This window comes from Mixophyes fleayi, chromosome 4 (assembly GCF_038048845.1).
Source record: "Mixophyes fleayi isolate aMixFle1 chromosome 4, aMixFle1.hap1, whole genome shotgun sequence".
Lineage (NCBI taxonomy): Eukaryota > Metazoa > Chordata > Amphibia > Anura > Limnodynastidae > Mixophyes > Mixophyes fleayi.
In genome coordinates, this window is record NC_134405.1 from 332,385,202 (window position 1) to 332,398,386 (window position 13,185).

The window sequence follows — 13,185 nt, forward strand, 5'->3', positions numbered from 1 at the left end:
TCATTCTGTTCCCTAATAGACAGCAGTGATCCTTATGTCAGCTTCCATCTCCGCTCTGTTCTATTTTCAGAACACAGAAGACATAATGGGCGGATGTAAAGTTGTTCTATGTTGGGGTACTTGTTAATGACTTGGCCTATATTTCAACAATGCTGATTATACACTATTGGACAAACTGGTTAGATCAAGGTCCAGAAAGTCAGAACAGCATATTACGAGCTGCGGTAAGAAGAATTACTGCTGAATGGTGGATTTCCTCGAATGCTAGATTGTCACTGCGTTACCTTTCATAGAGAAGGGCAGGTGCTGGAGTTGGGTGACCAGGAAATCCTGGCTAGTACGGAGGTATCGCATAGTTGGGCCGGATGTGTCTCCGTAGGCACACAGCTGGTGGATCACCTATTGAGACAAGGTATAACAGTTCCAATAGCAGCAGAATTGCATACAACATCTGGAAAAGGAAACAATAAATGGCTTCAGATCAGACTAAAGTCTGAACAAGAACACTAGACGATGACATACCAGGATACAATGCTTGTTTGATGCTAACAAATGATTAAACTCTGCTCATAAAGTATACTCTTAGCTTTCCCTCACAGATGTCACAAGTTCATTTCCACAATGTGTCCTACCTGATAGCACAGTTCAGCAAGGTGAGGCGACTCCCAGACTGCAACAGGCCCCGTTCTACCATCAGTCCCTTTCTTTAGGATATCCAATATGGAATGAAGACAGGTCCGTGGGCAGCCCAAAACTCCTAAAAATAATAATGGCAATTCAGTTTTAGGAGAATTCTGAGTTTCATAGCTACTGACACCTTGCACGTTGAAAACACTGATTGGATGGCTTTCACAGCCACCCAATGTGTAGCTTCCACGCAAGAGGTGTCAGCAGTGGTGAAATTGAAAACTCTCCAGCAGTAGAAAAGGCATCTGTTACAGAGGTGGAAAGACGTGGAACATCTGTACGCTACACAATCCACTGTACCTGAGTCCTGCAGGTTTGTTGTACTAACTGGTTTCTTCACTTCGAAGCCCAGGAGGTATAAAGCCAGGTTTGGGGGTTTCATTTCAAGGGAGGTGATCAGGAGGTTAAGGATATGGATTTTGGTCTTGTGGTGAACTGTGGCCTGTTTTTTTTCATCTTCTTCGGTTTCTAAAAGACATGAAACATATATATGAAATAAACAAAAAATATACAGTGGACAAATCATCTGAAATTTATATATTAATCCACGCACAGGGACCCAGAAATCTGTTGTGTTACGGAGAATGTGTTTTATAAATATTCCATGGATTGGAATCATATAATGGGAAACTCAGTCAATGGGAAATTCAGTAAGAGAACACTTAAACATTGCTCTTACCAAATAGCAATGTGCATTGTTCATAAGAGCTCATCACGGACATGGCGACACGTTGAGGAGAAATGGAAAACACTAGCCCCCCAACACGCGAAAGCAATTCAGCTTAGCTCGTTAGAGCTGACAATTATAATAAAGGTAAAACACAGCCTCTTGCCCTTTGGAGCACGTGATAACGGAGGCTTGCAGGTTCTCCAAAATATAATATAGTAGCTAAACTCAGCAAAATAGGTGCCATATGTGTGGAAAATATTATATAGTTTTAGGCTAAATTTGCTACCAATTGCAATATGTGCAACGCCAGGCAAGGTTGTGTTGGCAGATTTAATGGATATGTTCAAGAAAGGGTTTGAAAATTTGTTAGCGAAAAAGGATATCCAGGGTTACGACCGTTAATTAAAAGGAAGGATAGTAGCGGATCCAGGTAGAAATAGGACTGCAAAATTGGGTCAGGAGGGATTTTCAAAATTGAAACAGATTAGCAGATTGTTCATCAAATTCTACTATAAGAGAGGGATCGCAGGAGATCCAAAATAGGTTGAATTTGAAGGACTGGTGTCTTTTTTCAATTTCATCAACTATGTTACTGTGTAAATTAAAATCAATCCTAAAATCCATATTTTTCTTCCAACACGGTTTGTGTAATCCAGGACACTTGTTTTACACCTCTGGGTGACTCTCAGACTCCTTGGAAGCGTAGCATGCCAAATATATAGGCACATTTCTGAACATCATCATATAAATACACACAACAAGATTTTCCTTTCCAGGGAGAGGACAAACCTAAGCACAGGAAACGTTCTCACCTTCGCTGGGGTTCACAACCTCCTCAGAGTCCTCACTGTCCAAACACTCCACAAACCCGGCCATCAGCTTCTGACTTACATTCTGCGGAACAAAGAACCTTTTATTCCACTTATGTTTAACTAATATGTGGGCCCATATTATTTTCATTTTATCCTGGGATGTTTGCGTGAAAGCTGGCTTGATATGGTTAGAGCTGACTCTTAGCCAATGAGAGCCTTAAAACCTTTAAATTACAGCAAACTGCAAGTAGTTTGAGATAGCAACAATCTTCAATACAACTGAAAGATTGTTCTTATATAAAGTAATAGGAACAATCTACTATTAGCACAGTTATTGTTAAATCCCTTTCATAAAATGGTGACCTGTGTTTCAACTATGATAGACACAGCAAAAACAGGGCTTCATTGCCCACAGCATGGTCTTAATAACAGGAACAGCAAGACACTTCTGCTTAAGAATAATGGCTTCAAGAGTCCTGATAGCACAGCAAACTCTGCTAGGATTTGTAAAGAAGAAGTCCAGCGACAGAAGGAGAAGGGAGAGGGCAAAATAACACTCTGCTTGAGGGAATGGCTTACGATGCTCTTGGATGTTAAATAGCGTCACAAAAGTACATACAAAAAAACTATAAGGGTAGAGGACGTTATGCCCACTGAGCATTGGGTACTGGAAGGAGACCTTAGGATCACCGGGATAGAGGGGTGTTATGGGGCGGAGGGTCAGTTCCTCTTTTTACACCGTCCTGGAGGTGAAACAGAGCAACATCTCCGTTCCTGCCTTCCACTGAAGGAGAAATGTATATCTAACATACCTCTGTATGAAGTCATGTTCATGCATTCAAATTACATTGAAGCGTTAAGATGACAATATTTTGGCCAGCGGGACAAATAGGTGCAAAGACCGTGGCTGAACTTACTCTTCTCTTATACTGTGTAACTATGTTCTGTCTCTTCTCTAATCCTCACAGCAGCTTCAGTATAACAAGCAGAACAGGATTATTACTAACCACTACTTATAGAAGCTCAGATATACTTCATACTACCCTGAAAACACACACAGAACGGACTAACCAAGCTCATTCCTAAATTATTTCATTTACCGGGTCCTGGGTAAAGTCTCCCACGAGCTTCGCTTGGATGTTGGCATTACAGGAAATGCTGCACAAGATCTTTGCGCTTTCGAATGCCAGATCCGGGTTGCTGCCGCCGTGATAAAGATACCTGGAGATCGAGCAAACAAACTTCACTACGTAAAGGTTCTTTTTATTTGTTGTTGTTGTTATTTATTTATTTTTTAAAGTGCTTTAAAATGTTATCACACCTTCCTATTACACTGCTTTTTACAAACATAGGGAGTAACAGGATCTGGTGTTTAATACAACAGCCATGTCTGTTTAAAATTGTCTCCAAAGTGTTAAGAATTGGTGATAAGTCCCAGTGCAGCCCTGAGACAGATGAAATGTATATATAAATACATTATAAAGACTATGGTGGGGGGGGAGGAGTTAAATTAAACGCAAAGTGCCGCTGGAGCTTGCGCGATATGCTCGTGCGCACGCTTCTGGTTAATACCGTAGAGAAGTCGCCGCTCATTTTTGCTCGCACCTCTATGAGCAGCGATTTCAGGACGGACATTGTCACGGATTCTCCGCACACAAGGCTGTGGCGGCACTTTGCTTAGAATTGAATCGTCCCTCATATATATGAAAAATCTTGACAAAGCCCCCAACCTCCCACATCGCCCTCGTACTCGCCTTATTACTAGGCGCAAGGACTAATGTGTAAAGGTCCGCACAGTTCAATGTTTGACTGGCAGACGCCGACATCTGAACAAACGCAACGGTTCGTGTTTTAGGTGATCGGAGAAAAGGAAAGTAGGAAGGGGGAGGCCATTGTTAACTGGTTTCATGTCACTGCACTTATGTAATGTATCTTAAACGTCTTGGAAAACTGTCTCCCTAATACAGCCTATATCCTATAAAGTCCCTTGTCATTACCAAGATCTACAGGGTGAAATGTGCAGATGTTATTTGGCCTGGTGTGAGGACATAGGAGACCATGAGTGAAGGATGAGTCTTGCTATGACATATTACGCCATAGTAGAGCTTTGTCCCACCTTGCGATATTCACCACGTGATCTGCCTTCTTGGATCGCGGATTGATGCCCTGCAGCAGCTGTTCCAGCGGGGTGACAATCAGAGACAGGTGGCTTTGCCGTAGTAAGTCCATGAAACGATTCTCCTTCTGGAACGTCAGATTCAGGAGCATGAAGCACCACACCACCGCCTTCTCCAGGTGCTTTTTACCTGGGAAACACAACGCCATACTCAGTGCTTTCATGTGGAACAGATCCAGCAGTCACAGCATTAAAATGTTACAACAGCCATAGTCTACAATGGAAACGTGCATGTATGGATATACCGATGTGCACAGCCCTTTAACTCAACCTTAAATAATCAAACTGCAATGGCAGGGACACAAGAAGTCGTGCTGTGATTTTCCTAAACAGAGAACATATAACCTGTCGGAGACATGGCAAATGTCTTATTTGACCAACTGAAGGACACAGACTGATAACTGAACGTCTTATGCCCAACGGGAAGTAAGATGAAGCAGATCAGAATCAGGGTCACGGAGGAGACCCTGTCTGCTACGCACTGGAGCTTGTGAACTGGCACAGGTTTGGGCGTTCTGTTAACAGGAAGCCCAGTGACATTGCAGGTGCTGGCAGTATGGCCATTGTTGTCGGGAAGACATCATGTACCGTCCTGCGCATGCAAAGCTTGATGGTCGTTCCTGGCCTCTTCTTCCTTGGCACCCCAGAAAAGTAGAATGCCTTGGATACTTAGGGACCCTATCCCTAAACCTAGACTTTTCAGCTTTCATTGCATCTAATTACACTTGGTGTCTATTAGCTGCTTAACTACTAAGCCTACTGACCTGTTACCTTTTAAGTAGATTTGGTTTTCGGTCATTGTTTCAGTCTAGACTTCCGCCAGCTTGTTGCGTCGCTAACTCCAGACACAACTCTATGGGGCATATTCAATTAGGGTTCCGGTTCACGGTAACGCTCTTTACCGCGAATGCTGCGCACCATTGCCGTTAATACGGTACCGCATTAACGAAAATCCACGTTATTGCGGTACCGTGTATTGACTACGCGGCCCGTTCCGGCGCGATCCCGCGGACCGGAAAGCTAATTGAATATGCCCCTATGACTATACTTGCTGTACCTGACACCCGCCGTAGGGCTCTAAGGCTCCTCCGCAGTCTAAGACCATGCTAGACTTGTGTAACAGCACATGGAAGCCAAGTATCCCGTGAAAAGTCTTGTCTCTGTATCAGAAGGTGCTGTAGGCATTACCAGGAAATGGGGCATAGGTGTCCAGTTGGATGACTCCCTCTTCCAGCAGGCTGAGACACAGCTCCAACATTGGGGACTCATTAAGTAGATGATGCATCAGACTGAAACCGGGAGGTTTGTACGCAGCCTTCTCTTCCCCTGAAAGAGAGAGAAATGTACAAATTGTCAGCTTTATACGCAAGCATGGAGCGACATTCCTGCCAGTGATCTTTGTAGATGTGATGTTGCATTGTATATTATTGAAGAGGTCTTGCACAGTATGGCTATAGGAGTACCCGCTGGTTTTAAGATGGAGAAGGGAACAGACTTGCCTTGCATCTCCACAATCTGGTCCACAAAGTCTTCTGGTTGTGGCTCGTAATCTCTCAGGAGTTTGTAAAAGACATCAAGCACAGCCTCCGCCACCTCCCACTGCGAGGAACAATCATAATACCATTTAATAAAATAATAATAATTAAAAAAAAATACAAAGCACACTGGGGATTGAGGAATTGAGATCCAGCAGGGAAGAGCTTTCTGCTGAGAAACTAGTTTAGTATTTGGTGGAGATCCAATATTAAACTAAAGTAATTGTTTGCAGTATCCGCAGGGGTCAGACACTGGGGACCCCTACCGGATCCGTTGAAGGTCATATAAGGTAAGTGACATTTTTTACTTTGTCATTTAACTTTTTTGGACTTTTATTTTATATACATTAGTATCAGAATGTTAATGGAAGGCAATCAACAGCACTATATTGCACATTGCTGTCCAGAGATCATCTGTAATATATGTAGAGTCAGGGCAGGACTAATTTTTCAGAAAGCAAGGGTCAATGTTATAAGGAAAAATCTGCAGAGCACAAAGAGCACCAACAGAGAGATTGTAAGTATTATGCCAAATATAGCCTGAATTGTATATTGAGCAATACAGCAAAAATAACGAGCATCATCTACCCAGTTATACAGCCAAAATAGACACCAAAATGTATACCCAGTGCTGCCACACTAGCGCATCCAGATAACAGTAAGCATCCCCATTATAAAAGCTTTATAGAGTAACGGCAGCTATCGTGTGACTGTGAATGCGGTCATTAATTCACTAGCAGCCAGCAATAACATCATCAAACAATCGACGGCATTCTCAAGGACATTAGTTAAGCTCATTACAATGGCTACATCCATTATGTAGAGGTGGTAAGTGGAACCATAGAATAAACAGTTTTACCTCTCCCACTATTGTCTTTGCCATCGAAAGGCCAATAATGTATCACTGCTAGTTTCATGTTTCATCATTTTATCATCTAAGATTTGGTGCACAGACATAAAGCTGGGCGGGGGATACACCAGAGCGGGATCACAATTTCATTTAAACATTCACCTTTTCTGCAGGTCTCCTGTACGCTCTGGTGCGGAACTGAAGAAACACGGCATCGCGGAGATACTGGAGGTACGGCTCAAAGCCGGGGGCTCTTAATCCCGCTCCAAGGTTGGACGGAAACGAGCTCTGCACCAAGGTGCCAATGAGATGGCAGAAAGCTCGGGTGAGCGGGTACTCCTCACACCTGGACTCAATTTCATTCAGTTCCACCTAAACAAAGACACCACAATAATATGGAATAAAAATGAGTAGCTTGACAAATAAATTCCACAAAATTATATGCTTTGGGAAACGGTGGGAGAAGGAAATCTGACTTCTTTCTGCCAAGTCTATTAACAAAGAGCGACCTTATTGATAACTGAAACAAATGGCACTTTAACAAGTCCTATGTGTGGATGTCAATCCCCAAAACGAACCAGAAGAGAGGACGACGTTCCAGCCAACCACCCTACGATTGCTCCTGTTTAAAATGTTTGCCTGGCAGAGCCTCATTATAGTCCTGTAAAACTGGCGGGGAGGGGGGGCTGGTGGATACTTATTATGATTAATGGCCCCTTAATATTGGCACTCAAGAGCGTCGCTAAGCATTATTGTTGGAAAATCCTATCCAAACTGATAGAAGATAACATGTAATTACCTCAATTCCTACTGCCCGTCTTCCAGGAGTTCTCACAGTTTGCAAAATCTGAGGAACCATTTGATAAGTTATTGCCAAAAACAATCAGTTCTACTTTAAAAATTTTACAATTTAAAAACAAAAACATCATTTATTTATATAGCGCCACTAGTTCCGCAGCGCTGTACAGAGAACTCACTCACATCAGTCCCTGCTCCATTGGGGCTTTCAGTCTAAATTCCCTAATATAGACACACACTCACACACTGACAGAGAGGGAGACACAGACAGACAGAGACTAGGGTCAATTTTGATAGCAGCCAATTAACCTACCAGTATGTTTTTGGAGTGTGGGAGGAAACCCACGCAAACACAGGGAGAACATACAAACTCCACACAGGCCAAGGTCGGGAATCGAACTCATGACCCCAGTGCTAACCACTAGGCCACTGTGCTGCCCCAGCATAAAAAAACAAATAATATAAAAAACAAAAACAGCATAAAGAATTCCTACCAAAGTGGCATAAAGCCCAGATATAAGGGCTTATTGTTTAGCTTTTCTCACGTACCTGAGTATACTCCAAGGATTGCCAGAGAGAAGCAGCTATCTCCGGAGATTTCCCAAACGCAGACAACGCTCTCAGCAGCTCCGCCTTCAGGAGAGGAGGGATATTACACTGCAGCAACCCCAGCATCACAACCACCGGCGTCCACTGGGCATGTTCAAAAAGAGCCAGACGGGCGCTCTCACTCTGGTCAAAAGCACGAATAAATAATCAATGCAGATTGCGGTGAAACAGACAGAGAGAAATCCAGGTACCAAACTTTTCATTGCTCATACTATCGTCCTATTATGGAAACCCAGTAGAGGGTAAACAGTGGAGCGGTCGCCCAACACTACACATAAAAAGAGTCACATTATTGCTTTGTTCAGAAAATAATACCCAATATAAGCAGTAAAACAATACACTGCAGCTCTCCCATCCTATAGATAATAGGTGTCTTAATGCACACAAATTCCATGTACAGACCACATGCCTGCTGCAGTGGATACCAAGAATCTACTCTTTAGCTATGGCGGTGTGCTCGACAATTGTGGGGCACGTGTAGGCAGGACAATTCTGCATTATGTCATTACTTGAAAATACAACATTATGGGGGAGTTTCACTGTCCGGCTACACAGATTGCCGATTATTATGGTAAGTGATATCAGCTCATTTTTCTGCGCAACTACTCCGTGTGTCTCCGCTGACTGTTCCGAAAACAAATCACGCTAAATCCCATCATGCACTATGTGATGAGCCCTTCAGAGTGTATACAATTTAATTAAACACATTGGGGCATATTCAATTGACGGCGGGATCGCCGAAAATCCCGCACTCAAAAAAATATTACCGTTAATACGGTAATATCTCGCTGGATTTCAGCTCTGAAATCCAGCGAGTAAATTACCGTATTAACGGTTTTCCCACGCAGGATTACCGTATTAACGGTAATATTTTTTGAGCGCGGGATTTTCGGCGATCCTGCCATCAATTGAATATGCCCCAAAGAATTAAAAATCCCAGTGATGATTTCACACGGAAGTTCATATACTCCCTGGGGCTATTATTAAACTACACCTATCCAGGAAAGAATTACGCGAATATCAGGTGCCAATTCACACAAAAAAAATGGCTTAAACATCTTGTCCCCTGGCTAATGGCATACGTAGGATATATTAACAGCAATACAAGTATTCACCATTACACAAAATGCATAACATTCAATATTAAAGCTTGGGGAAAAGTTGTGTCTCTAACCGTCCTGATCACCCACACGTATCATCAAGACAAATAAAACCAAGACATCCTCCTACCCATTCAATGACGGTTGACGTGAGCTGCAGGTAGGCGATCAGCCCATCCATCTCACGCTGGGTGATGCCCCTGAGAGGCGGGTGACGATGGTGGATGCTGTCGGTACTTGGCAAGTCCCTCCGTAACTGTTCATTGTACAGCATTAGCGAGTGGAAGAAGTGTTCCCAGGAAACGGGGCTGCCTCCGGCCGCCTGTAAATTCTCTGCTGAGATCAAATTAAAAAGTTAGGATTATTCAGGTACTTCAAAAAGCATCTGATCCTGTCAATGTAGATACAAGGCTGTTCATATTACACCAGAGTAAAGAATTAGCTTTAATATTCTTAATAACTTTAGCACGGTGGCTCAGTGGTTAGCACTTCTGCCTCACAGCACTGCGGTCATGAGTTCAATTCCCGACCATGGCTTTATCTGTGAGGAGTTTGTATGTTCTCCCCGTGTTTGCGTGGGTTTCCTCCGGGTGCTCCGGTTTCCTCCCACACTCCAAAAACATACTAGTAGGTTAATTGGCTGCTAACAAATAGACCCTAGTCTGTGTGTGTTATGGAATTAGACTGTAAGCCCCAAGGGGGCAGTGACTGATGTGAGTGAGTTTTCTGTACAGCGCTGCGGAATCAGTGGCGCTAGATAAATAAATGGTGATGATAATGAAAGGAATTCCTATTTCAGGGGACACCTGCTCTCTTTAACCCCAGCACCCCTCACCATGCAGCAAATGGTACCCACGGCTTTATTTGACCCCGGACAGCAGCGTCTGTTTAAATGCAGCCGTTGTAGCTCAAGCGGAGGAGGAATAACACACATACCGAACAAAACTTTATTTATCAAAGTACATTTTGCATTTTTAAAGGTAAAAGGAGCTTTCACATATTACTGCACAGGAGTAAATCGGCTAACTCAGAGGCGATGATAATAAAAGCTGCCGTCAGGACTCACCATGGCCACTGCCGTTGGCTTTGAGGAAGCTGAAGCAGTAATGGGCACACTGAGGCCCGCTGGCCAGGCCCCGCAGCATCTTCAGATAAGGGATGTAAAGAGTGGCCGGCAACAGGTCGCTCATCTGTCTCACAAACTTGGACAGCAGGACCTGCAACGTGAACCAGCCGTTACCAGACAGATATTATATGGAAGGTGAAAGAAAAGGAAGGCACCGATATACATACACAGATACTGCAGGGGGTGTTTAACTTGCACCCTCTATGCCCCAGGGTACAGCCCTGTCCCCCAAATAGGAAGAATGAGAACAGGGCTCTTCCCACTTATATTAATTAATAGGTGCATACATTATATACAGAGAAGTTTTATTTAAAGAAAGATCACCAACCATTGTGCAGGCTTAAGTTGGAAGTATTGATCTTTGACTAGACCAGTGTGAGCTAACCTGTGACACTCCAGGTGTTGTGAAACTACAAGTCCCAGCATGCTTCGCCAATATATAGCAGTTTACTGCAGGAAGGGTATGCTGGGACTTGTAGTTTCACAACGCCTGGAGTGTCACAGGTTAGCCCACACTGGACTAGACAGTAGAGCGCGTGAGTACACTCTATTCTGACCAGGTTGGACTACTCCCTTCACCCTTTATAAAAGTGTGGGGTGGGAGACTTCTGCACAGTCCTGCAGTATCGATTAATGAAAGCCACATGCTAAATGTAAAGTGTTTAGTGTGCGACTGTCATTAAATACGGACGGTCTCACTCGGTGGAGCCGTGCAGTATAACAAGAGCGATCCACAGCTGCCCCTTCCTGGCCTAGAGGCGGACGTCCTGACCTGTCTAGGTTGCACTCACATGTTGGGCTGTTCACCCTCCTGTTGCAGGGTGTCACAATGAAGGTTTCCCCAGCAGGGCATATCAATGGAGCTGTGCACACTGGGTGAAGAAGTGGCAGAGACATATTAATCCTGAGTAGAATTGGTCACTTGAATGACAAGACACAGCCATAATGTGACTTGAACCAATATTCCTAATACAGCCTTTCCATTGAATAAACTCCAAGATATTAGTGGTTCATATTAAAGCAGTTGCCTAAAATCACATAAATACTGGTTCAGCCCAAAAAATGACCCTACGGATGACACCGGACAATGTAGCCTGGAAACGTTGTGCGGGGCGCAGTGCACTAAATGGATGGTCTCTGTTTCATGAACATTGGTTCAACCTACAATACAGTTTAATGTACCCATCTGCTGATCCTCGTCTCCACCTGGTGACTTGTCCCAGGTTTGCTGTGTAGGACGCTACAGCGGCTCCTCCGCCGCCCAAAAGCAATATGGAATGTACCAAGATAAGTGAATGTACTCATGCTGGGTACAGCAAGCCGCTGCCAGTCTGCTGATGCTGAAATAGTATCTACATCAGTGCCGGCAGCAAGACAGGACCAAGGATAAGAATGGGTAAGCAGGAGAACGTACTTGTTGTGTGCCTGCAATGGCACGTCCTCAGAGACATGAGCCTTTATGGGTTTTATTCTTCTAACCAATTAACAGCGACTTCCATTGATTGGCGTCGCTTCCATGTTTCACATGGATTTTACTGCTCATCATACCTGGCGCTGAGGAGGCCTCTGGTGAGCAACCCCAAGATAGGAACCCATCAAGGTGGTGTTCTGGAGCGGTTCAGTCGGACACCAGTATTCCAGGGCCAGTTCTAGATGGAAGGGATCCTTCTTGTACAGCTCGCTGATCTGCCAGGTTTACAGAAGACAAACAGATTACGAATCAACCCAAGATATCTCCATACAGTTGTACACAGCAAAAAACAAACAAACGTATTAAAACTCCATTTTTGGGGCATCTATTTATATATATTTCAGTGTGACATGGGGTATTTTATAGTGATTACAGCTCTACTTTGTAAGAGATGCCATGATAATCTATAAATGTGTATTTCTAAGAAATATGGCAGTGAGCACTGAATAAGTGCAATGGTTTGCATATATAGAGTTCTTGTCATACTCAAGAGAAGGTGACAGAGCTCAATGTACCATTCTCTGTCATTCCAAGTTGTAAATCCACATTGTGTGCGATACATTTTGTACTTAGAACAGGCCAGGGCTTCTGGTTTATAGTGATAATTAATAGAAGTATATGGGATCTCTTCTTACCAATAACATAACATGTTCTAGATCTCTCCGTAGTGTCGTGGGGGACTCGCTGCCCATCTGCATGCTCATGTGGATTAAGCGGGCGTCCTCTTCTGCTCGATTTCTTAGTTGTTTAACCTGCAAGGAGAGCATACAGTCACCAGGGGTCCTTGTGTTTAAATATCGATCACAATCGGTAAGATATTGAACATATGACAGGTAAAGTGAGCAGGATTCAAAGATATCAGCCGAGACAGACATGGGAAGAAACAAACAAGATCAGGGAATACTATAAAGGTCAAGAATCGCACCACAACCTACTTTCATGGGCATTCGAGTTAGAAAATCTGTGATGAGTGTGTGTATCCTGCGGATGAAGAATTCCTCCTGGGAGAAGACCTCGGAGCCCAACACAGCGTCGGTGAGGAACAGGAAAGCATTGTTCCCAATGGCTGCCTCTGCTATTGCTTCATCTGCCTCAGTGAACTCTGCCAGTGCTGTGGGACAATAGAATCCACTTTCAGAACACAGTGAGGGACATTAAAGGAGGAGGAAAAAACCAAGCAGTGAACTTTATTTAATATAAAGGTGCATTTAAGAATACAATTCAAAAGAACTTCTCTTCAGTAGTATATGTTTTTGGGGGAGCCTGCTCCTTCCACTATATAACTCTCAGTCTGTGACTTCCTGCTGCCTCCATTCCCCTACTCACATCATGTCACTGCCCCTGTCACATG

General features: G+C 43.7%; 1 protein-coding gene across 3 annotated transcripts in view; it reads right to left on the reverse strand.

Annotated features, from left to right (window-relative positions):
• Window positions 1-13,185, reverse strand: part of NUP205 (nucleoporin 205) — a 42,322-nt gene that overhangs the window by 17,233 nt on the left and 11,904 nt on the right. For 2 of the 3 annotated variants that reach the window (XM_075210410.1, XM_075210408.1), the window contains exons 8-23: window positions 12,770-12,945; window positions 12,470-12,586; window positions 11,912-12,049; window positions 10,304-10,454; window positions 9,368-9,573; window positions 8,078-8,260; window positions 7,530-7,577; window positions 6,893-7,102; window positions 5,845-5,944; window positions 5,534-5,671; window positions 4,286-4,475; window positions 3,270-3,390; window positions 2,170-2,251; window positions 988-1,155; window positions 633-757; window positions 285-399 (exon numbers count right to left, since the gene is read on the reverse strand). In XM_075210410.1, coding sequence (XP_075066511.1) covers window positions 285-399; window positions 633-757; window positions 988-1,155; window positions 2,170-2,251; window positions 3,270-3,390; window positions 4,286-4,475; window positions 5,534-5,671; window positions 5,845-5,944; window positions 6,893-7,102; window positions 7,530-7,577; window positions 8,078-8,260; window positions 9,368-9,573; window positions 10,304-10,454; window positions 11,912-12,049; window positions 12,470-12,586; window positions 12,770-12,945 — 2,268 coding nt within the window. The remainder of the gene's footprint in view (window positions 1-284; window positions 400-632; window positions 758-987; window positions 1,156-2,169; window positions 2,252-3,269; window positions 3,391-4,285; window positions 4,476-5,533; window positions 5,672-5,844; window positions 5,945-6,892; window positions 7,103-7,529; window positions 7,578-8,077; window positions 8,261-9,367; window positions 9,574-10,303; window positions 10,455-11,911; window positions 12,050-12,469; window positions 12,587-12,769; window positions 12,946-13,185) is intronic. The other variant, XM_075210409.1, reaches the window with a different exon arrangement.